Source organism: Solea senegalensis, linkage group LG1 (genome assembly GCF_019176455.1).
Source record: "Solea senegalensis isolate Sse05_10M linkage group LG1, IFAPA_SoseM_1, whole genome shotgun sequence".
Taxonomy (NCBI): domain Eukaryota; kingdom Metazoa; phylum Chordata; class Actinopteri; order Pleuronectiformes; family Soleidae; genus Solea; species Solea senegalensis.
Window position 1 is genome coordinate 3816281 of NC_058021.1, and position 26509 is coordinate 3842789.

The window sequence follows — 26509 nt, forward strand, 5'->3', positions numbered from 1 at the left end:
AATTGGTCCCATAACCTCCTGGTATTAAGTGAGAGGGCATTAGCTCGTCCGTGTTGTGTAACACAACACACACTCTCGCCCTCGTTCTCGCGCGTGGACACACAGTCCCAACTCAAAAGTGCTGCAGATCCATTTTATTGTCATTTTATTGACTTAATTTTTCTTACTGTACTGCTTCACCTCCTCGGGGAGCGCAGCTGTCACTGCTCTCCTTTTGTTCTCTCTTTGCCGTCGTCATAGTTTTCCCTTGTGCCTGACTTCAATGACAATTCAGCTGATGTGGGACTCATAAGATGGTACGAGGCGGGAAGGAGAAAGGGAATCTTTCCCTTCTTATTTGTGCCTTTCTTGAATCACGGCGGTCACAGCGTCTTTCCATTTTTTGCACCGTGATACAGGATTTTTATTATCTTTCTTTCTTTCTTTCTTTCTTTCTCGCACATTCCGTCACAGTTGAGATTCATTTGCCATTGGACTAATCCAGTCATTAAGAAACGTCCTCTCTTTGATGAAAAATAATTTTTTCCAACAGCGTGACTTGAAATTTCAACAATATAATAAATGCATTACATGGAATGGCTTTTGCGTCATACACATTTGACAAAGCTGCTTTAAATTTTCGATATTATAAGTGAATTTGAGGCCAAACTACAGTCTGACTTTGAATTGCATGGTCTGTTAGATGATGTTCTTTGATATCAGGGCAAATTCAGCTTAAACCGTAGAGTCAAGATTAAAATGACCACTTCTTTCATTTCACAGGACCTCCTGGTTATTATACTATAGATATTATTCATTATTATATATATTATATATATATATATATATATATATATATATATATATATATATTATTTATTTATTTATTTATTATTTTGTCATTTGTTTAATTTTCTCCGCACTCTCGTACCACTGGGGGGTACACGTACCACAGAGCCCTCTGGTTTTTCTTGACTAGCCACTAAAGGTGGACCTTGTGGATTATGAGAAGATCTCCGTTTGAATGGAAGTATATGGGAAAATGCGTAACATTTTCGCGAGGAGTTTATGATCACTATCGCTAGTTTTTGCTCTTCTTCAATAGGAAATGAAATCATTTTTGTAAATATTTTGTAAATATTTCGAGGAAAATAGACAATAATACTTGACAGCTAGTATTGTCCAATCCAGTGTTTCTCAGTCCTGGTCCTGCATGGTTTAGATGTCTCCATGAAAAGGCTTCAAAATGAGAGTTCAGAATCTTCTGGGTGTCGTCGCTATAGAGGAGTCTCACATGCTCAGTGTGAAATCTACGTACCAGGTGTTTCCCAGTTCTGTCTCCACCATACAACATGTGTCGTGTACGGCTTGTCAAACTGGTCTTAAACAAATTGAATTTAAGTTGTCTGAGATTCTGGAGACCTAGGAAGGGTTCATTTATTACGCGTCCGACCACATTTAACAAAACTAGCCTCACGGAACTCCTCTCCTTGCACACTGACGGCGAATATTACAGCGACGCCAAAAAAAAAAAAAAAGAGGTTTCACTAAAGCCTTGATCCTTCTTACGTCTAACAGGATTTGACCCTTAAGACCTGGAGCATGACCCTCATCTGCTGCAATTCCATCATCCTGTTTAACATACACTCTACACGCTATTGTTCTCCCTGTCTTACACACACATATGGACACATTTCAAACCACCGTCCTCCCCCACACACACACACACACACACACACACGCGATGATGTAACACCGCTTAATTTGAAGCATAACACAACCTGGTGGATCCACTTAAATGTAAACTGTGAACAAGCGCTCCTGGCGCTATGAAGTGGAAGAGGAGAGAAAATAAGGAGGATGACAAGGGATGGAAGGAAGAGACGGAGAGGTGGTGGGTTTATCTGGCTCTGAGTGGATGATACAATTGAGTGAGTGAGTGAGTGAGTGAGAAAGAGAGATGAAGGGGAAGAGGAGAGGCAGAGGATACGCACAAGACGGAGGAGAGGAGAGATTGAGCAGGCGGCTAAGCACCAGATTAAACTCTGGGGTCGTCAGCTGTAAAACAAACAGTCCTTTTAGCGGGGGATCAAATCCAGACTTAAACCCCTTCTCAAGCACCACTCCCTTCTTTCCTTCCCTCCTTCCCTCCTCATCCTCCTCACACACACACACACACAGTACATCACAGAGGAGATAATGCCACTTGCAGAAGGACAGGAGGAAAAAACATAACACACACACACACACAGAATATCTATCTCAGTGGGAAAGCAAATTCCCGTCTCACGGCCCCCTTTTTTATTTTTTTATTTTTTTATTTAGTGGCGCTGCCTAAATTACCCCTCGGGGACTGTGAAGTCTTATTATACCCGAGCAGAAGTCTTTCATTATATTTGTTTTCTTATTTCCTGCTCTGCTTCTGTCCGTGATAGACGGGCCTAATATCACGCAGAGAAACGCCAAAGAGTAAATAAGGAGGAGGAGAGGAGAGAGGAGAGAGGAGGAGAGGAGAGAGGAGTGTTTTTTTTTTCCTCCCACAGTTCTGTGTTTATATTACATCTTTACAGTAATATTCCCCCAGCAACGCTGCTGCTCGCCTCAATATTCAGCCCATTTGTTTAAATCTCTCTCTCTGTCATCTTGTGGATGCTACATGGGCGGCTCTATCAGTCCGAAGGCTCAATTTCCAAACTGTCAGCTTTTATACTCACTGTGAGGCCTCTTCCTCTTCCTTTTGTTATCTCTGTGTGTGTGTGTGTGTGTGTGTGTCCATGAGCAGTAGCAATGTTCTCTTCCTTTTCTTTTATTTATTTATATATATATATATATATATATATATATATATATATATATATATACCTATGTATATATGTATATATATATATATATATATATATATATATATATATATATATATATATATATATATATATATACACATACACATATATACATATATACACATATATATACATATATACATATACATATATACACATATATATATTTATGTATGTATATATATATATATATATATATATATATATATATATATATATATATATATATATATATATATATATATATATATTGATATATCAAGCTTCTTTTCTCTGAGAAAACCAGTGTGATTGAGTTCCAGACTATTTGGAGGATGATAATATTTTCCCTATACAACTCTAATATATGTACTGAGCTGAAAATACTGCATAGGTACACAGTGTTGTAATGTAACTTAAGTGCAAATACTTTGTTACTGTACTTACTAGAAGAAGAGTTGGTATATTATGGTCTGTAGTTATATAGAGCTGCTTTAACACTACAGTTTTCACCCATTCACACGCTGCAACATGGGGTTAAGTGTCTTTGCTCAAGGACACGTATAAACTAGCAGAGCCAGGAATTGAAAGACAACTCGCCCTACCACTGAGCCACCGTGGCTCAATCCTAGTACATTTTATATCAGAAAATGTAAAACTATAAAACTTTTGATACTTAAGTACATTAAATGTCATATACTTTAAGACTTGTACTCGGTAGTTTGTGATAAAACACAAATATCCCTAACCCTTTAAATATCATTATCATTATCATTACATACTGTCCCACAGTGTGTACATAGTAATGTCCCCTATCCGTCTCTTACGTGACATTATTTTCACGCGTTCATATTTCCGTCGTCGATGATGGTAGAATCTCCTGCTACGAGCTCTTTTAATCTGAGTGAGAATATTTTAATCTGAGTGACTTAAAGGTTTGCCGTTGCTGTTTCTTGGCCGGTGGAATCTCCTTCATCCTCACCGTCATCATCACCGCCGGTGTTATTCTCAGGTAGTACTGCACACATACGCAGAACAAATGAACAGTGATGTGGAGATGCTGTGCTCTTAATCAGGATTATACTACGGTATACGTGTGTGTGTGTGTGTGTGTGTGTGTGGTTTCAGGCTCTCTGCATGTGGCTCCGTGGTGCTGCTGGAAGCACAACATTCTACTCAATTAGCAGCATACATAATTGATAGCTGTCTGGGAGAGTATTTGTATTTACACTGGAATTAAAAGCCTCCGGTGTCAGCTATCACTTCTAAAGGGATGATGGTGTGTGTGTGTGTGTGTGCAAAACAAGGGATGTATAGAGACGTGTGTGTCCATATCACAAACGGATTGATGCTGGAAGTTTGTCTTTGTCCACTTTCTTTGCACAGGATTTAAAGTGAGGACCCTCACAGACATTCCCTAGCTCCTTACCTTAACCCTAACCCTGTTATTCTTTGGCTCTAACCCTAACCCATTTGTAATCTGAGACTAACCAAATCAATTTACAATCTAACCATGTTATTTTTTTAAACCTTGTTAAATTTAATTGTAATTGGACTTTAAACACATCCCTCACATTTGAAAGCAGGTGCAAATATATTCTCCTCTTCCTTGTGCGGGTCTGAGGGTTAGCTGGACATATGTACATGGTGGGGTCCAAACGGCATTGTCCTAACCCTAAAACCAGATCTTAATCCTCCAAAAAACCCTTCAAAGATGTGAGATGTCCTCACTCCAGGTTTAAACTCTTTCCTTTCGTACTTACATGTAAATCAGTCACTGTAGAACCGCCGATGTAGGACAGCAGTTAATTAAATCTCAAATAAATTAAAAGAAGCTTTTTTTCATTTATGGTCCTGTTGTAATTGAGACTCGCCAACTTGTGTTCGGGACGACGTCAGCGCCTTCAGACTGTGCCACTGTCGCCTTCACAGCCTTCACAGCCTTCACAGCCTCCTGAGTGTGTGTGGCAGAATATTGAACAGGCTGTTGACCTTTGAGAAAGTCACAGTGTGTGGAGTGAGGAGCAGCTGTAGTGGAGTTTAAGAGAGAGACTCTGGTGTCGAGTTCATCACTTCAACTTTTTTTTCAGGTGCAACACTATGCACTTTTTCCCTCCATTACCATGGTTCTCAAACTGTGCAGAATCCTTGTCATGATTTATTTTATACACATGTTATTCTACAGAATGAAGAGGGCATCTTAGTTTCTCACAGATCTGCACAAATATCACACAGTCATCATTTGAAATGGGTTTTTTCAAATTCAAATTTGAATAATGATGTAAAAATTACCGTTCCTTTTGATATCCCACATAATTGCAATTAGATATTCATTAAAAATCACCGTTCTTTTAGTGGCTTCACCCAGTTGTAAAATTCCTGGTTACACCAGTGAAAGAGGCTTTATTTTTCTTTAAAAGCCTTCACTGGGTCATGTCTCCTTCTTCAACTCACTCAGTCCTGACATGGAAGCAGCTGCAGTTCACCTGGATTTATCACAGATCGCAGTAAAACTCATTAAATCCTTCTTTCTTTTGGAGTCATTGATGGATTTGGAAGGCGGTCATGTGAAAAAGGGTCACATTTTTTGCAATAATGATATTTGTTGATGTTGTTGCATTCACAGAATTTCAGAATAAAAGTGTTTGTTTTGAAATGGAATGATAAAAAAAAATCTTCATGGTGGTGGAAAGAGTAACTGAAATTAAAATTTACTCAGAGTAAACTTGAGTTACTTCTTTCTTGTGTCATGCAAAAAGGACAAGGGGACACAAATCTCACATGAACTGTTTTTACAAATTAAAGTGCTGACTAAATAAAATATGCAAACACATAATTATCAGTCAACATGGGTCAAAGGTCACAATGCTTTCACTTTCTCACTCACTCAGGGACCTTAATTAACACCAATTCACCTGTCTGATCATTCACCTGTGCTCATCGTTCACCTGTCCTCATCATTCATTCACCTGTCCACATCATTCACCTGTCCTCATCATTCATTCACCTGTCCACATCATTCACCTGTCCTCATGCTCACCTGTCCTCATCATTCATTCACTTGTCCACATCATTCACCTGTCCTCATCGTTCACCTGTCTTCATCATTCATTCACCTGTCCACATCATCATTCACCTGTCCACCACTGTCCTCATCATTCATTCACCTGTCCTCATCATTCATTCACCTGTCCACATCATTCACCTGTCCTCATCATTCACCTGTCCTCATCGCACACCTGTCCTCATCATTCACTTGTCCTCATCATTCATTCACCTGTCCACATCATTCACCTGTCCCCATCATTCACCTGTCCTCATCGTACACCTGTCCTCATCATTCACCTGTCCTCATCACTCATTCACCTGTCCTCATCATTCACCTGTCCTCATTACCTGTCCTCATCATTCACCTGTCCTCATCGTACACCTGTCCTCATCATTCACCTGTCCTCATGTAGCAGATTGTGTTTGTTAATGAAGTTGTCCAGCCTATCGTTAAATAGTTTCTCTAGGATTTTTGACACTTGTGGTAGTATTGAGACTGGTCTGTAATTATTAAATTTGTGTATGTCCCCTTTCTTGAGCAATGGCACTACTTTTGCCACTTTAATTTTGATGGGAAATGTCCCTGTCATCTATTACTTTCTATTTTAGCTTCATGTCGAGGTTATCTACATCCATGGATGTTTTTGCTACACATTTGTTGACCAGGTGTCTAATCTCTCTGTCCTTCACTGGGGTGAGAAACATAGTGCTGGGGTTTCTGTCTCTGTCCTTATCAACGTGGTCCCAGTGAAGTCAGTGAGTCAGGAATGTTCTTCCCCAGATTCGGCCCCACATTGAGTAAGAATTCATTAAATCTTTCTGCTATGATTTCCTTGTTATTGTCCTTGAAGTAGAGAGGATAGCTAGGTTTTGTGTTTTTGTTTTTGATCACATCGTTTAGAATATCCCATAGTTTTTTAGTATAGTTCATGTTTTCTGCTAGCAGATTACTGTAGTATTCTTTCTTGCGATCATTTCGGATGCTGTTTAGTTTGTTCCTATATCGTTTGTATCTCATTTCTGACTGTTCCGTCCTTAATCTCATGTATTGTCTATACAGGGTGTTTTTCTTTTTGCAGGCATTTATCAATGTTTTTGTTAGCCATGGTTTCCCCTCCTTATTCTGATTTGCGGGTCTTTTCTTTACAGGACAGTGTCTATCATACAGCGTTTTAAATATTTGCAAAAAGGAATCATAAGCACCATTTACATCTGTTTCTTTGTAGACAGCTTCAGACATATTTTGTACAATCTCATACTCGATGTTATTGTCAATGAACAGGGCCACTCCTCCTCCACCTTTGTTTCTTCTGTTAACATAGACAAGTTTGTATCCATCCAGGCAAAAATCTGTGCCTTTGTCTTCATTCATTATTATTATTCACCTGTCCTCATTGTTCACCTGTCCTCATCCTTCACCTGTCCTCATCTTTCACCGGTCCTCATCATTCACCTGTCCTCATCTTTCACCTGTCCTCATCATTCATTCACCTGTCCTCATCGCTCACCTGTCCTCATCGCTCACCTGTCCTCATCATTGCTCACCTGTCCTCATCATTCATGTCCACATCATTCACCTGTCCTCATCATTCACCTGTCCACATCATTCATTCACCTGTCCACATCATTCACCTGTCCTCATCGTTCACCTGTCCTCATCATTTGCTGCCAAAGTTTCCAGTGCATGAACTTTTTTTTTATTTCTTTATTTAAATTCAGGCCAACATTTGTTTTACTCAGTAACAGATTTGATTGAAAACACAGCAAAGTACAGTACTTCAAAAAAAAGTAAAAGTAAAATTAAAAAGTTTAAATATCACTGGTACAAGTACACAAAAAACCTACTCAATTATTCATGAAAAATGAATTCATGACTTTAAACTGAACATTCTTTACATTTCATATCATATGATATTTTACCTCTGGTTAAAAAAGAGTATAGTACATAGTAGATTATGTTTTACTTTTAAACCTCGTCTCCTTAATTCTGAGATGGGAATGGGTGGGGGTGTTACAGGAGAAGGGAGGGTGTGGGGGGAGTGTGTGGTTGGGGGGTGAGATGAGATAGAGGGTTTAAAGATTCGGTGCCTTCATCCTTTTTCTCCTCCTCGTAGACTTGAAGTGGGCCCGACACAGACGAGCTGGTCGCTGTTATCCGTCTAACGAAGCCTCCTCCTCCTCCTCCACTGCGGCTCCGAACGAGGTAACGGGACCAATTTAATTACTATTAAATGTTCACAGGAGCCTTTAATCAAACCACACTTTTTAAATGAGACACACTTATGAAGTGATTAGTTAGGACCTTTTTTTTTTTTTTGTGATATCATTAGATCATTAGACTTGCATGTTTAGCCTCTTTCTGCCGAGAACAATGAGCTTTAATTTGCAGTTTATCAACCAAACAAGCAATAAAAGCAAAGAGAGGAAAACAGACACACACGCCCTCATGTTTTCACTGAATTACAGAGGCACAGAGCTGCGTTTTTTTGCACTGATATTTTGGCACGATTGTGTGTAAGTGTGAAAAGCGTTTGGAAGTTGATTAACTGCCCTGCAAATATTCCTTAAGTAGTTTTTTTAAAGTCACAAAGTAGAAAATGTGCTAAATTATGTGGGGAGCTCTGTTTCCATGCGAAGAATCAACAACAAAAAAAACAGTTAAAAAAAAGTAAAGTAATATTAAAAAGTAGAATAACATAGAGGGTGAATTTACAACAGTGGATACAAATACAAATAATACAATATTATACTCAATAAAAGTATAGTTACTTTGATTTCATTTTTACAAGGTAAAAAAGCTCATTCAAAATGAGTAAAAATGACTTATAGATGTTTTAACAGCAGGAGGAGGTTCATAAAGGGTTAGGATTGAACAAACTACTTACAGTAACATAAGTAAATGTACTTTTTTTTTCTTTGCACCTCTGTAAATACTGCAGTAATTCATATTTGTTTAAAGTACAGTGTGTGTGTATTGGGGATCTGGAAAAGGGAGCTGAGTTGTAGGAACTCGTCTTCTGTGACTGCGGCGACGTCTGCCTGACCTCTGCCTGACCTCTGCCTGACACAGTCCCACAGTCGGGGTGTGAAGTGTCGCGTCTCGTGAGCTTCGCTGAGCCTCCACCTCCTTGTATAGATGTCATTCAGGGGGAAAAGAGAGGTGACGTGACGGAGCGCAGCCTTCTCTGCGGAGCAGTGCGGTCACAGGCGGCACACTCTCTGCACAGCTGAGGAGGAGGAGGAGGAGTTGGAGATGAAGGGTTCACTTTAAATTTCATTTCATTAGGGGGCGATACGATCACAAAAATGGCCCAGCTTTAATTTTCACTTTCATAGAAAAATAGCAAAATACAGCAGCAGGAAAAAGTAGTGAACCAGTGGTCCTGTCTGTCTTCTGTCCTGGAGAGAGTTTGAGACAACACTGTATCATGACAATGTTACCTGGTTGAAATGAACTATTCAACAGAGGTTAAAACACCACACATTTATACAGCAGTATAAAGCAGAAAGTGATCCAATGCATGAAAACCAAATGCGCAGGCAGGGTAACCAGGGGCACCGGTGGTCCAAGGAGGGTAGAGGTCGTATAATAATCCAAAGGTCAGTGTTTCGATCCCCTTGCTCCTCCAGTCTGCAAGTCAACGTGACGCTGAAGCCCAGACTGGGATATATTAAATGCAATGAACAGGGACAGTGTATGAATAGTTGAAGGTGACCTGTATGTTTTTTTGTGTAGTTGTAAAATGCTACATATGCTGCTGTAAATGCAGTTCATTTATCATTTACCATTTAATTTTAGGCCAAACAGCAAGAGAATTCTGACAAGATATAAATGGTTTGAAATAAAAGCAGAGGATTTGAAAAATGAGTGTTCAGAGGATTGACTGGAACATGGGCATCATGGTATGTTAAATTCTTTCACTTTTGTATTTTTGTGTCTTTCTTTTGTGTTCGTGTTTCTTGTACTTTATTTAATGTGTTGTTGTGACTGTTGTGCAACAGACCATGTAGTCAGAGCACTGAGTCACATAAAATTTATTTATTTTATTTGTTTATTTAAAAAAACAACTTGCCAACCAACCAACTGGCCCGGTCAGCCCACCAACGAAACAACCAACAATTCAACCAACTGGCCCAAAAAAACTACCTACCTCTCTGCCCACCCTCTTCGACCTGCCCACCAACCAAACAACTAACCAAACCACTCACCAACCAACTAACTGCCTGTCAACCAATCAACCACTGACCAAACAACCAAACCGCTAACCAACCAAATATCTGATCAACCAAACCACTCACCAACCAACTAACTGGCTGGCCATCACCCACCAACCAAACAACTGATCAACCAACTAACCAATCAACCACACACCTGACCAACCAATCAACCACACAACTGACCGACCAACCAACCAACTAACCCAAAAAATCCACCTACCTCTCTACCCATCCCCTTCGACCTACCCATTGACCAACCAACTAACTAACCAACGCACCAAACAACTGACAAACCAAACAACTAACCAAACCACTCACAAACCCAATAACTGGCTAGCCATTGACCAACAATCAACCTACCAATTTACCAACCAACCAAACAACTAATTAACCAACTGACAAACCCACACACCAACCAAACTAATCAACCAACCAAACCAACAAACTACTTACCTCCATACCTATCCCTGAAATCAACCAACTAACAAACCTACAAACTAACCACACAACAGTCCCTCTCTCCAACCCACCCACTGACAAACCAATCAATGACCCAACTAACCAAACAACTGACTGACTGACCAGTTTACCAACCATTCATTCAACCAACCAAGTTTTGCTTCATTTGTCCTTATACATGTTAAAGTTGAGCAGAGTGTGTGAATGTGTGAGTGTGTGTGAGAGAGGAGGAAATAAAGGACATTACAGCCTGTGGAGGAGGAGCACATCATTCAGTCAGTGAAGGGTTACGTGAAGCACTTTTACCAGAGATGAGTTTTCACTTCCCTGGGAAGGTCACTGCGTCTGTGACTGCATGATGTGTGTGAGTGTTGCATTAAATTACAGAAAGAAAGTAAACAGTTGCTTCAAAGATGAACAAAAAAAAAATCACTCTCACGTTCACTTTATTGAAGATTACTGGGATTTCCTCTTTAATCCATTCAGCTGTTTCATTAGTAAACAGGACTGTGAACCTTATATTTACTCATCATCGCGCCGATATTGACGCCGTGTGCAGTCTTTGTCCTGGGTTTAGATTTGTGTATGAAAAGATGACTTAATCTTGTCGAGAGCAGGGGCTGCTCATCAGTTACAGTACATAAATTTATGAGCTTTGTCAGGCATGTTAATTCAACGCCGTGTGACAGCTCATTGGCATTTCTTTTTTCACACATTGTGTGTTTTCAGATGCAGTGCAGCTGCAGCTCGGCAGTCGGACACCTTTCATCGCCTTACTGGAGCAGAGGTAAGACTGTGTGTGAGGAATTGTGTTATTTTATGTCCTGGTTTTGTGGCCTATGATAAAATATGAATATTTGTGATATTTAATGTACATTTTATATTAGTTTTACACTCATAATCACTCTAGTAACTGTAGTTTTACATCTCCTGTCGGCCAAAACAGTGTTTTGTTGTCTGTCTGCAGCCAGGGGTGTTTCAAGGGACTTTGAGGGCCTGAGGCAACAGGGGGGGTTTACAACCATGTTGTTGTTGTTCTTGTACTGTATGTATCCGTATCATACGAGTTTAGTGAATTTTCACAAAATTGTTGTTCCTTTGGAAGAAATCAACAATTTTTGTGGGTCCTCTCTGAGCCCAGGGGCCCCAGGCAAGTACCTGCTCTACCTTTTCTGTATCAACACCCCTGACTCCAGCCTTCGACTACGACTGTTGCTCGGTAAAAGGTTCATTTGGACCCTGCAGTTGGACCCTTCTTAAGAACTATGGTGGCCTTAGCATACCAGAAAGGATTTTTTGTCATTTAGTAAATGCAATTTGTTTATTGGGTTTATTGGGAGAAATTGAATAGAATGTGTTTGAATTAACATATTTTTATTTACTTAAGCAAAGGCATGTTGTAATCTGCAGTCTGACCACTAGAGGTCACTAATGCGTACATTTGAAACAAGAAAGAAAGATTATCTTTGGTGTTGAGTCAATATTTTCCATTAAAACACTTTTTCTTGTAATCTTTTCATTACTCAGTGCCACATAACAATGATGGAAGAGTTTCCTTCAACAGTTTTCGTGATGTTTGAAAGTGTGTCTCTTTCTTCTTCAGCAGTGCTGTTTCCAGACTGGGCCTATAAACCGGCCTGGTCTCCAGGTTCCAGACAGGTGCAGCTGTGGCACTTCCTGTTGGAGCTGCTGGGGCGGGGCGAGGGAGGAGCCATCGGCTGGGGAGGGGAGTGGGGCGAGTTTGTCATCCGGGACCCCGAGAGGTTGGCGAGGCTGTGGGGCGAGAGGAAGGGCAAACCGCACATGAACTACGACAAGCTGAGTCGGGCGCTCAGGTGAGGCAAAAAAAAAGCACCAGTGAGGTTAGATTTACTGTGCTCCTTAAACTGTGAATGTGTGAAATCCTCCCCTCTCTCCATAGCTTCTCCCTCAGGCTGATGCTGTAAATACCAAATACTCCCTCGCCAACATGTTTTGTCAAATTAAATAAAAATAAAATAAACCCACAGATGCAACACATGCCATTCAGGAAGCTCTTTTTATGTGGAGCGCCCCCGACAGAAAACATGAGTGCATATCACATACAGACACAGCTGTGCCGTGAAGTTTGTGTGAAGTTTATGATCTAGACATAACATATCGATTTTCAGATACTACTACAACAAACGCATCCTGCACAAGACCAAAGGGAAAAGATTCACCTACAAGTTCAACTTCAGCAAACTCATCCTGGTCAATTATCCAGGATATCTACCGCCGCCGGGACACCAGGTCATTGCTTCATCTTCCCATATCACAACCTTAAAGGTGCAGTGTGTAAGAATTAGGGACACTGAAGTGACAGGGAGTCGCCCAGGGAAAGAATTGGGCGTGTTTTTTCCTTCTGAGAGGCTGCGGCTGCAGTTGGACCCTTCATGACAACTACGGTGGCCTTAGCATACCAGAAAGGATGGTTTTTTTGGGGTTAACCCCAAAGATATTTGCATTTGAATTGACATCTATGAGAAAATGAGGCTATTTCTTACTTATAACATCAGTAACATGGGAATTTTGTTCCCATTTAGAGGAAAATAGGCAATAAAACACTCACGATCACTTCGACTCACTTCAAAATTTTAAAGCTACCAAAACCCACTTACACTTACAGAATACAATCCTGAATGTTACACACTGAACCTTTAATGACATGAGTGTGTGAAAAATGGCTTTAAGAACATGTGGGTATGAGAAGAGTTTTATTCCACAATACTTGAAGAAGAAGAATATACCTTTAAAAACTGGACCCAACTTTTAATAGAAACAGTTTCTTCAACTTTATCTTGTAATGTGAATTTGAATAAATTTAAAGGAATACATTACTGAAACTGTTTTCTGTATAAAACTGACCAACTGAGTGATCTTCTAACAGTGAAGGGAGCCAGTGTCTTAAAGTTTTATCATATTCTCAGGAAAACTATAGGCTTAAGTTTCCAACTGTCTTATACAAAGCACCACAGTTTGCTTAATTAAAGCTCAGACTGTGGCGAAGGAAAAAAAGAGTGCTGTATAATTGCAGTCGCTTTAAAAATGTACTGTGAGCTATCGCAGAAGGAACTCCCAGAGTGGAATAAAACTCTTAATATCGGGTATAATTAAGGTCGTAACGTTTAAATGAGGCCAACAGTGTGCAAAATATCAGGAACACCTTCCTGCTAATAAGGCGATTAATGTCTTAAAGTGGTACTTCTGTGTTTTTTGATGTGTGGCGGTGTCAGGTTTGATTTGAGAACAGAAAATCAGGCACACAGGAGGTTGTGGAGGTGTTGACTTTATGTATGTATGTATATATATATATACATATATATATATATATATATACATATATATGTGTATATATATATATATATATATATATATACATATATATATATATATGTATATATATATACAGAACACAGGCAACCACTCATCAATATACATGAACTATAACCTTAATCCTCCGTCTTCCAAACTGAACCTGGTGTTCTTAACATTTTGTGCTCGTCATGTCAGACTGTGCCGTTTTAAAACAGTGGCTCTCAAACTGCTTTATACCAAGCACCAAAATATTGACCTCTTGAAGTTAAATACCAACACAGTGGCGTAAATAATGTCGCTCTCTCTGTCGTCCTCCTCTTCCTCAATCACCACTGGTGGTACGCGTGTCACACTTTGAGAGCCACAGGTTTTAAAAGATCCATGTCATTCATTGATCCCATTTCATGTCCACCCTCCACGTGTCACAGCTGCTACAGAGCGCTCCACTTCCATTCCCTCGCCTCCCCGCTGAGACTGGTCTTCCTCTGTGTGGAGGCTCAGTGATGGACAGAGGTAAGGACACCGCGGTGGAGACGGGGACAGATCATTGCTGTGGGTCCTTTTGGAGATTTGTGTTGGATCATAAAGAATTCTATCATGTTTATGTAAGAGGGTGAAGTTCTAAACAGATCCAGTGGATCAAAATAAAGAATATTCAGGTTGGGGTTTGTAAACCACAGGTGTCAAAGTGTTAAAGTCTTAGCAGAGGACTCCGAGTGCTATTTTATCTATTTTGTACCACAATTTCATTATTCTTTTTTATGACCAAATTCAACCAAAGCTCAGAGTTTTGATAGAATATTGGAATCTTTAAACGTGGCCATAATCCTTGCGATCAGCCATTCCCAAACGTAAGAACACCACGGCCCAATTATACCTCTGAAAGTGCTCAATCCTTTAAATCGCGACTCTCATCAACACAAATGGTTTCCTTTGACACCAGGGAGAGACTTGTTCCAGGTTACAGTTCCAGAACTCTTACATTTATGCAGAGAAAAACATGACTTTTCTGATTTCAAATGTCTCCTAAAACACTACAATTAAAAATAAATGTGTTCTTAAAAGTGTCAAATAAAATACGTGGGCGCAAATCAAGTGGAAGGTTGAGGTTTTCTAACATTTTCAAAGGGTTAAGCGTTTTTATATTTTCTTTAGCATTGTTTTATTAATTTTGATTATTATTTTCACTATTATTATCATTAAATAAATTAAGTTATAGACATTTTACGGTGATTTTGAAGCTTAATTCAAAATTGTATTACTCTGTAAGGACCTCCCCACGGTCCACCTGCAGTACTATCCAGGCCCAGCAGGGGGACTGTGGCCCACACATGAGTAAACACTGTTAAAATAATAATAATAACTTGTATACAATATTACACATGAAAAACAGAAAAATAACCATGAAATACTTAACATTATCAGTACAGGTATATACTGACTCCCATACATATATATATATATATGTAAATAATAAAAGTATCTGGACAACTGACATTTACTGTATGTCACAAAAGAAGAATTTATTTAAGTGTTTTTTTCCTTTATAATTAATTTAATTCAATATAATAATGATAATAATGATGATGATGACGACATATGAAATATAGCTTGTCTTACGCTAACTTGTCGACCACTAACGTTACTGTTATTTAATCCATAGTCACTGTTTAGTGCTCGTACGCTGCAGATATTTTGAGTTAAATGGCTTGTTTTCGTTTCCTTCACAAGGAAACAGCATCTCCTTTCCACTCTTGACCATGAAGATGTTTTTGTAAAATAAAAACAAAAGTCCCCCCCCCCCTTGTTTATTTTAGAATGTATCCCAGTCCACTTCATTTAGGACAACAATTGCTCTCTCTTATAATTATTTATTTATTTCATACACAGAATAAATGAAAAGAAAAATTCAGTGTCAGACCTTCAGTGGTTGAGCAGGATCCTGAGCAAAATGTGTTCAGTTGCCATGGAGATCAGATTAGTTTTCCCCCTCACATTATTGTTTCTGAGGTGAGGTTTATTAATGCACTTTACCTTAATTTATTCACGTTTTATTGCTGTTCTTACATTGAAATGCCAAATTAATATGAGTTACACCTGCTCTGCCTCAGCTTGGATGTTTTCCAATTTCCTGATGGGAAAATAGTGATGTGATATTAAAGCAGCAGTGCGTCACTTTTGTTGATTGTTTTCAACAAAAGTGCTGATGCTATTATTATTATATTATTATTATTATGCCTCTCTTTGGTCTCTGTGCACAGAAACAGAAGCGATGTGACGTTATTTTTGTATGCTCTGAGCCGAGGGAGCGTTTGTGTGTATTCAGCAGTAGAGCCGGGATGGGTGGGGACAAGAAGCACTCTTCTTGAGTGATGGGAAACGGTCTGGGAGTTACGGTAATGAGAAGTACACATGCCAAATCCTGTCAGCGACGACAGGATGGTAACAGAAGGGTTAAAAGTTACATACTATGATTTTAAATTTTCGGACCTCTCCCTTCCCTGACAGCGGCACCCCCTGTGCCTCACCCCTTCCTGTCCCCCTGCTGCCTCCCGAAGATCATCCCGTCTTCTCTGGCTCTGCACGGCCCCTTCCCCTTAATCTCTGCCCCTGGACATGTGGGGGTCAATGTTAGGGAACCAGGCCTCGCATCTCACCTCACCTCGGCCCGACACGCCGCCGTCGCTCACAGCTGGCCGCAGAAGAGCCTCGCAGGTTGGGATCTGAACCACAGTCTGCATCAAAGTCTGCTCGGTGCTGCCGTGAAGAGGACTGAAGAACTTCAAGGGGAGGAGAGAAGAACGGGGAGTGACCCACACTGAAGGAGAAGAACAAACTCTACAACAGATGGACTGTGTTCTCTTTCCCTAAATACACTCTCATCATCTTGTGTCCTTTGGAGCTTAGTGTAGAGTAGTTTATTATTCACTGCCTGTGATTTCATGTACACAAAAACTTTGTATTTATTGAGCTGGACATTGTCGAGTGTTGTGTGTGTGTGTGTGTGTTTTTTTAATGGATATATTAGGAAACCCTGCTGTTCTTCTTTTCATGCCACATCGACAGAGGAATTACACTAGTAAACAATTAACAACATGGCACTTGTGTTTGAGTCAATAAAGCAGTGCACTCAACTTACATTATTCAGCTGTTTGTTTCGCATTTGCCACGTACACACACACACACACACTGGTTTCCATCACCTCAGAGGACATTGCATTGACTTACATACATTTCCTGGAGACTTAATCTAACCTTAATCATAATTACGACTGGCCTAATCCTAATCCTAACCCTGACCTCAGTCTAACTTTAAAACATCTCATAAAGATGTAGTCATTTAAATGATGGGGATTTGATTTTGTACACACACACATAGTAAAAAGCAGCTTGTCTTCTCTGCAGCATCAGGACCAACAGCAGTACCACCCCCGACACTGCAGGGGGCAGTAGCAACATTGACTTTTCAACAAACTTTTTACAGCCACAGCTTTTTTTCTTTTTTCCTTTTTTTTCCCGGGAAAGAGTCAGAGCTGAGATGTGCAAAATCTTAAAGAGGTGTCACTCTGACCAGATTTTGGGTACCATAACCACGAGTTACATTAAAGCGATGACATTTTTTAATAAATATTAAAAGTAAGTACATTGTTTGTCATTCTTTTGTTCATTTATAAACTACTTGTGTTTCAGTAAATTGAAATGCAACTTATAATCATAAACATTTTACGGACCAAGCAAGTATTAACCCATTTTCCCACATGTTCAGACTGACAGGAGTGCAAGATTATTATTATTATTAATTTTTATCCCGAGTGAGCGTCTTCTCTTTATACGATCTTTGGCTGATATGTCATTTTGGCGCCGAATATTCCAACTGTTTATTCGCGGGGCGCGAGACAGTGTATCTGTGTGTGTGTATGTGTGTTATGCGGAGGTTTAAATCCGTCCTGTTACACAACTTAACGTTTCTTTTTTAATTCGTTATCATCAGCTAAAAGTGACATTTCGGACACATAATGCAGCGCAGCATCGCGTAAGTACAATGAACCGCCGTCAGCAAAGGCTTCACTTTAGCTTGGTAGGAGGAAGTAGCGTTAGCTTGGTGCCGTTTCAGCCTATGCTAGCATCAACTGACCCGAGTTAGCTGTCTAAAAAGTGAGTTAAATGTTCTTTAAAGTGGGTTTAGCGTGTACAGTGTAATTGGCTGTGTAACTATACAGGCTGTGAAGTTGAACAGCATAGTTCACAGCGTCTGTTTTGATGTCAGGATTAATTTTAGTGCATCAGTGCACACAGAACAAAACCTTGATTTTTTTTCGAATCTGTTATGCCCGACTTTTACTAACTAACTAACTAACTAACTAACTAACCCTTATTCTGTTAGTCATCAGCGATGGGGCTCGTGTTGCCAAAAGCACGATTTAATGCCAGTGTGTCTTGTTTTGAATTGGTTTCTTCCTGTTTATTTCTTGTTAAACGTATTTTTTTTACACCTGCTCTTCCTCTCTCTGTCATCAGATCCTTCTTTCAGCCCAAGAGCAAAGACAAGGACAACGTCGTACAGAAGAAAAGCACAGATGAACCAGCGAAAAAGTGAGATTATAGTTTTATTTTAACCATTTATTCACACACACACACACACACACACACTATAGGTTTTGCAGAACTTCAGGAGGAAATGATGTGCCTTTACAGTGAACCTATAGCTTCTGCCATATGTTATTCATAGGAGAGGGAATCTCTATGTATGTCATGCATTGAAAAATCAATTATTGATTCACTTTAAAGCGGTTGAACTAGAACACATGTAGGGGAATGTAGTAGGGAGTCCTGCTGTGTGTGTGTGTGTGTGTGTGTCTGTGTGTGTGTTTGTCAGTGTATTTATTTACAATTCATCTGCTTATAAGTCATGTGAGACAGCGTTCCCAACTAAGTATACATTTTTGAGAAATGGTAAAGCCTTGTTATTGTTCAAGACAACAGAATTAGTGGTTCACTTTACATAATATTCTGTTACTGTTTTCACACATGCTACTGTTTACATGTTATTTACCCACTGTTTATATGTATAAACAGTATATGAGTGTGTATGTATATGTATATGTGTATATATATATGTGTGTGTGTATATGTGTGTATATATATATATATATATGTGTATATATATATAGCTATTTATACTATCAGTAGTTAGTTAATCCATACATATAACTATATCTGTTTGTATCTCATATACTGCTCATACTCCACCGCTTGCCACTCTGTACATACATCTATAGACCACTGCTTTTGCACTTTATTACTTATTATTATCATTATATACTCAGCATAATGACAATAAAGTGGAACATAATCTAAATAATAAAATAAAACATACGACAGACTAGGAAAAAGAAATGGTTTGCCTTGAAAACCAGTGTTAAACACAGGATTCCCGAGGTCATCTCAATTATTGTGGTTTTACGTGACACTGTTGAGCTGAAAGAGACACGGTGCTGCAATCAACTGTTTCTGCGTAACTCCCCGGGTGATTTTGAAGGTAAATCTTTCAAGTTCAATAGCATTTACTGCGCTGCTTTATGCATCTATAGAGAAATATTGAAAACAACGGCCCTGAGACGGGCTAATCTGTGAACACAGCAGAGAGAGGTCACATTGATCAGCAGCGCTGAAGAATAAATGGTTTTCAAATCAGAATCACTATGGGAAATGGCACAAATTACATATGCAGTTTCTCTTCTGTTTTTTGGTTTTGGCTAATTGTGCCATAAGAGAATTATGTAACCTTTTTTTGATGTGGGAGATTGTTTAATGCAGTTTCCTCTCGGATGTTATTATTGGAGTATTTATTTTCATTTCTTTTTATGTTCTTTATCTTCTATTACTGAACAAATGTAATTCATACATGTTGGAAGCAATTGATGTCTTTTTAATTCTTTTTTGCTTTGTGAATGTATATTTTTTCCATTGGTGGCTTTGTGGTAACGATGTAAATATACCAACGCAGTGAATATTGAACATAAAGTTTCATTAAAATTTGTTTTTAAAATCCAAAATCAAATTGGAATATCTGTCAGAGAAATCACAATTAGATATTTTCTCCAATTGTCTGATGTCCTTCAGCTGATTGTAAAGTGTTAGAATTTTTATTGCTATTTACCACCCGGTGATCTTCTGAAAGTCCTCTAAAAAAGCGTATTTAACTCTTTTTTTTTTCATGACACCAGTGCAAGTGAGCAGAGGAAAAGAAAATACAGATGGCTGATTCAGTAAAACAAAAAAAAGAGAAATCCTGATTTTGTATGGCAAAGTCTGGAGCACATGACATAGCCAAGTGTTCACAGTACATTATGTTGCTTTTTATTCTCCATGAAAATGCTTCCAATTACTGTCAGATTCAATAAAAAAAAAACTTGGAATTGTCTGTAAATGAATAACTAAAAATAAATCGGGTTAATGTTCAAGCACATGATTGTATTCACGCCCTGCCGACGGCTCGAACGTACAGTTATTTCTAAATCAGTCTGAGATTTTTTTTATTGAAACTTTTTGTATCTAGTCTTATCAGAAGCCATAATGAAAGGAAATAATGTGTGAGCTGCTGTGATGACAACGTGCTCATTACCTCCACACTTATTTATTTTTAACGACTTACGACTCACTTTCATACATTCATCGTTATATAATGATCTGTTCGTTTTTCATTTCATTTCTTTTTTGCCTGTGGTTTTTATTTCTGGGTATAACACCGTGTTGCTGTGCCTTTTAAATTAGCGTCATAAAAATCTGCCTCACGACTGTATTTACATGAATTTTGTGATGTCTTACGACAGCAGACAGTATGGTTGCATAATTAGACATAATCATTTTTTCTTTTCAGTAAAAGTTGCATACAAATGCACTGTTTTATAACAATTTTATTGTCATTGTCATTTTTAAATGGCTATGTAACCAAATCTACGCCACACAGGAGTAAACAAATGTAAACCTAGAGTCAGATAACAACACAACAAAGTGGTGAATGCTTGTATCTGTCCGTCACAGCCAGGACGTGAACGCTGGACTCTGGTTTCTGGTTTTCTGTCCCAGTCCGTCCCTGGCCATAAATAATACATTATAAAACTGAAGCTGCGGGCTGTATAAAATCTGACGGCCTGCGGGCCCCTACTTTGGACATGCCTGTTGTAGCTGGACTACGCTGTTTTTAAGTGGACGACTGTCCTTGGCCGAGGACACGAGCGCGAGAGGGAAATCAATTTGCTGAAGGAACAGTGTCTGCCTCTGCTACATTAGGTGGTGATATGCCTTCTTCTAGCTTGGCCAGACCAAAACAGCTTTAGTTGGTACAATGATTAGTGCCATTCCATCTTTCTGCCGTCTGTTAAATTCTTTAAGCTGACAGACGCTGTGGTTCCATCATGGTACGGGTTTAGTTTGGTATGGTAGGGAACACAATTTCTGTTGGCTTGAAGAATGAAAAGTTTAACAGAGTACGGTACAGCTTGGAATGGTAAATTCCTGGGTCGGGCTTGTGGAGTCATGTATCATAACCAGCCAAAACTATTCCATTGTCCGTGACCCCTTACCTTGGTGTACCAGAGTGAAATGGTCCAGTCCGATCCAGGAGGAGCTAGACCAGCTCCACCCACGACAGAAAAGCACACACGATTATTTTCTCGATTAACCGAGTAATCGCTTGGTCCATAAAATGTCAGAAATCTTGTTTTTATAATGAAAAAAAGCTTCAAACGGATTAATCGATGTTGTCATGCACAGCACAGTTTTGGTCTGACTGTACTTACCGTACGTGTGTTCTCACCTCCAGACCTTTGAAGAGCCCCCTCAAGGTGCAGAACGGCGCGCAGGAGGCCGATTCACCTGTCAAGAAGGTTGCCAAGCGCAGCCGTCAAATCCTGGACAGTGACGATGACGAGACGCCCGTTGTTAAAGAACAAGTCTCTACCAAGGGACAAGGAGACAAAGAGGCCCCGAGTAAGACGGAAAAGGTAAAAAGCACCTGACACTCGCCAATTCAACACATCAGCTGGAAATTGGCACAAACACGTTTTCATGTTGCACCATTGTGCTCAAGAAACAAAGCAGACTTACTTCATGTGACTTACTTCCGATGGTGATATAGTAAGAGGTGAATTTCCAGTCGTCTTCTATTTTTATTTGTACAATGTAAAAGTAAGTGAAACAGTGTGTGGTTCAAAGAAAATGCTGTAAAAGCCACTTTTTACAAGCGCAGCCTAATGAGAGCAGCAGAACTCCTGTGGGCAGATCAGTGCCTTTTGTAAATTTAATGGCAAGGGGAAAAAAAAAACATAACACAAAGGCGCAGTAATTGTATGGTGAATCACAGTGTTGAAGGCAATATTCAACAAATGGTACGATGAAAAGATTTGGTTTCCAGCCTCGGCTGTCGATCAACCACCTGCTGTCTGATAAACACTTACGAAGCCTTTAAGTGTCGTATGTAATGAGTCGGCTGTAGCTCTTGCATTTTTCACTCAGGGAAAAGATCGTGTTGGACATGAGATGTTTGTCGTCTGGGATTAAATTATTTCTCATGTCTACGATCAGTCTCATGGCACAGCAGATTTGTTATTTTCACTAGTAATTCATCTTAGTTAATAATAAATTAGGGCTGTAAGGTTTAATAGAACAACCATTTTGATCATAGATTCATCTGTTTTTTTCTGTAACCAATTAAAACAAGATTCAGCTGCTGTGAATTTGGTTTTGAGACATTTGAGAAAATTCAATAATTTTGAGGTCTGGGAAAATTTTATGGACCAAACAATTAATCAAATATATGGAGAAATGACTGCGCAGATTAGTCGACTATGAAAATGATCATTAGTTGCAGACCTAATAATGATTATTGGTTTATAAAATGTGAAAAAGGCCCATAAAATAACTTGTCAGTTGCTTTTCTTTCACTGGAATGAACCTCAACAGAAACTACATTAGGGTAAAAGTAGGGCTGCAACGATGAATCGATTATTAATCAATTACTTAAATGAAACACCAATTATTTCAATGATTGATTTATCGGTTTCAGTGTTTGAGAAACACTGATCAAATTATAATAATTATTATTTTTTTATACTTTAATTTTTTAAAGTTTTTAGTACAAAACAAGGGTAGCAACAGTATAATGAGGTAAGGGTACTGATCAAATATTTTTGACATTTTATGGAGTAAACAAGTACTCGGATAAATGTATTCTGAGTATAATCGTTAGTTGCAGAGTAGATGAAAACACAGTAATCATTTCAAATGTTATTCAAATGAAAACGAAAGTAATTGTGTAAAAATTACCATTCCCTCTCATATCGTGAATCATATCGCCGATAGCAATTTTTATTTTCCTGAGCATTTAATGATCTCAATCGCTCGTTTCAGCTCTTCTTCAATAGATCATGATGTAGGTAAAATAGCAGAGATATTAGGTGGACGAAGATATTCGACCAAACATTAATTAATTAATTAATCCTCAAACAAACAAACAGATATTTATTTTCATTTGCATAAAGAATAAGAAACGATTGGAAATTACTGGTCATCAAGCCAAAACCTATTCTAAATAATAGAATACACGTGGCAATGCGCAACAATTTTCTCTGTTACATGGAGCAAAGGAACCAGATAGTATTCACATTTAAGAAGCTGAAAAATCAGAACGTTTGTTTTAATTATTGAAAGAACACTCGCACCGATGAATCGATTATCAATATAGTTGACGATGAAATTAGTAATTGATTGATACATGATTAATCAAATAATAGTCTAGACATTTGAATAGGAACTTCATTGTGAAATCACCAGTGTATTTCTGCTTTTGTCCTTTATTCGGGATCTTGAAGTTCTTCCCGCCTATAACGGTTATTAATGGTTATTAAATAAGATTGTCTACTGCATTGCTTCGTTTTTAGGCTTAAACTTGTATTTTTATGCCTTAAATATTGTACTTTCTTTGCTCTCCATTTTAAGTGAATGCACCATTAGGACAGCAACAAATTGCATTGTGCTCTGTGCAGTGACAATAAAGGTATCGTATCTTATCTCCAGACATTTAATTCACCGGCCTTAATACTTCTCTCTGGAAATAGTTGCCAGTAATGTTCTCTCTAACAGGCCTCACTAAACAATTTGCTTCATTGAACAACAAACTGATTTTCCACTGATGGAGGTTGGTTTCTTTCAGGGATGCAGTGCTGTTCTAGCACTTTGTAAAAAGCTGAGATATTATACCTCGCAGGCTTCACTGACGTTTCAGCTTTTCCCGTTAAACCCCCTTTTGTTTGTCATTCGCAGCTGACTGAATGATCTCGTCTGTAGGAGACGTCACATTAAGGATATTTAATACAAACGGTCTACTGTATCTGGTTAGATTGTTCTGGGCACAGACAGCTGTTACTCTTCACTTCCTGCTGTTTTTGTAGCATTTTAAATGGAGATTATCATCAGTATAAATACGGGTGGGATGATATGTCCTGGGTGTACCAAAGGTGGGGTACACCAGTCCATCACAGGGCAACGTATGGAGATTAGGGATGCACCGAAATGAAAGACAGACGGGCCTTTTTTTTCTGTGATTTCTTTTCTGGATAATTTGTGTGCAGCTTTATCCCCACTTCTTGACAAGGATCGAGTACAGTCGTGAGTAAATCTTAGTAAAAACTCAAGAGCGCACTCTTCATTGTTTTCACTCCGTGGTCCGTCTCAGCCTCTTTGTGTAGAAGACACTTTAGTGCTGCAATTAAGGGAATAACGGATGCATCAGATGATCTGATCTCTTTATTTAACTGTTCAAAGGGGGCATGAAGAGAGAGAATGATCTCTGGTGTGAAGTGTATGTCGCGGGGAGTTCATTATCTGTGCCGTATGCAGCCAAATTTCGCTTTCGCGCAAAGAGACTTTCCAACATTTAATAGGTGCTGTTCCACCGTGTACTCACATCTTGTTGGAACCATTTCATTCATTTCATTGGTGGAGAAAACCCACGCCCAAATCATCAAATATTGCTAAGTACGATTATTTATAATTATAAATTACAAGACATGGGATAATAATTGACCATTTGTTAGCTGGTTATAGTCGACCTAGATCAGAGGTGACCATGTATCATCTAGAACACACAGCGTCATACTGTAATGGTATGACCTGAAAAACACATGTAGTATTAAGTATTTGACAGTGACATTAGTTTACTACTATAACCTGGAGATCAGTGATTAGATGAATACATGTTTGGATGTGTTGGGTGAAGGGTCACATGAATTCCTCCAGGATGTTCTACTGACATTTCATTTTAATAAACCCAAACCTTGCCCTTGACCTAGATTGCCAACTCCCCCTTGTGCTGCTTCAAAAAAATTGAATGCTGGTGCGCTAGATTAATAGCGCTTACCCTGTTCACAAGTTTCCCGATGATGGCAACTCACCACAGTAGAAATATGATGAGTGCTTGTATGTTATTCTGCACCCAGATGTTCATGTAGTTAAAGGTCCAGTGTGTAACATTTAGAAGAACCTGAATAAACTGTCATGTATACACATATACAAGTGTAAAATTGGTCTAAAATACCAATGGTTTAGTTTTCATAGCTGTCTTAGAATAAGTCTTGCTTTTCATGGACCGCCATCTTGTGTCGCCAGGATTGAATTTTGTTGTTTTGGAGCGGAAGCTTTCTAATGGCGTGTTTGCCTTGTTAATGGTGTGCCTGGTACCAGATAGGGGTGTGCGACAAAAATTGTTGTTTTAACGATGTGTGAAATCACAATATGGAGTATGTTGAAATAATTTTTTGCAAGAACCAATCAAAACATGCCTTTTTGAGAGGTCCCACATTCACTGCATGATCAAGCCTAGTAGGACAGACTGCGGCGCATGCGCATTGAGAACACGTGCCGTCCATGCTTCACAACAACAAGCTAACGCAGCTGCATATATGGCAGTAGTAGTCAAACATGAGTGAACAAACAGCGCCAGTAGACAAAACACAAACTCTACCAGCCTCGGAATCGACGTTGTTAGATTTAATAGCTAAACGTGGCTCAACCTCACTCGCGTGGAGGTGGTTTGGCTTTGAAAAGACTGCTCGACAAGGAATTTGCTTCACCATCTGTGAACTGACCACCGCACAGAATATGAAGAATATGAAAAGCTTCGGCAGTCAGCGGTCGTGCCGAGATGATGGAGATGAGGGACATTATGATTACATCCCCTTTGGTCGGCAAAGGCCACCATAGTTCTCTGATGTGCTTGGGAAATGGACAGTTGAGTGGAGAGGTCCTCTGTTGGACTATGCAGTGTCACTATTTGATGTCACTAATTGTTGCACACTGGAGAGTGTTTCCCACAGACCAGCCTGCAGTTTGTGTCGGAGGGGGGGGGCGGGCGTATGCGGCAGAGGGCGTACATAGCGATGGTGCCTTGCTGTTAAGATAATTAAAAGGGAGGGAGATGAAGATGATGTTATTAGGGGAGCTAGCAAGCTGCTGTTATACAGAAACCCTGGCCCTTCTGTAGTGGCTGTACAGTGTATACCTCCATATCACATAGACTACACCACTGATACGAACTGTTGGTGAATATATTTCGCTGACTTCTTTGCATGTGGTATTGGCTGCATGCA

At 39.3% G+C, this 26509-nt stretch overlaps 2 protein-coding genes across 4 annotated transcripts in view; both read left to right on the forward strand.

The window, feature by feature from the left end:
- Positions 1-6490: 6490 nt before the first annotated feature.
- Positions 6491-17046, forward strand: LOC122765823 (ETS domain-containing transcription factor ERF-like). 3 transcript variants are annotated; one of them, XM_044020261.1, is made up of 7 exons: positions 6491-6647; positions 7964-8052; positions 11256-11313; positions 12130-12361; positions 12677-12797; positions 14291-14375; positions 16371-17046. In XM_044020261.1, exons 1-7 carry the CDS (start codon positions 6617-6619, stop codon positions 16682-16684), a joined length of 930 nt encoding a protein of 309 aa, XP_043876196.1. In that variant the 5' UTR covers positions 6491-6616; the 3' UTR covers positions 16685-17046. The 3 variants fall into 3 exon arrangements, with proteins under 3 accessions (XP_043876196.1, XP_043876203.1, XP_043876211.1); XM_044020268.1 differs by having other exon boundaries at positions 12133-12361; XM_044020276.1 differs by lacking the exons at positions 6491-6647; positions 7964-8052 and adding an exon at positions 10466-10890.
- A 683-nt stretch (positions 17047-17729) lies between these two features.
- lig1 (ligase I, DNA, ATP-dependent) overlaps positions 17730-26509 on the forward strand; it is a 55137-nt gene continuing 46357 nt past the window's right edge. Inside the window, exons 1-3 of the mRNA XM_044034641.1 lie at positions 17730-17895; positions 18381-18455; positions 21688-21868. Coding sequence (XP_043890576.1) covers positions 17879-17895; positions 18381-18455; positions 21688-21868 — 273 coding nt within the window. The 5' untranslated portion in view covers positions 17730-17878. The remainder of the gene's footprint in view (positions 17896-18380; positions 18456-21687; positions 21869-26509) is intronic.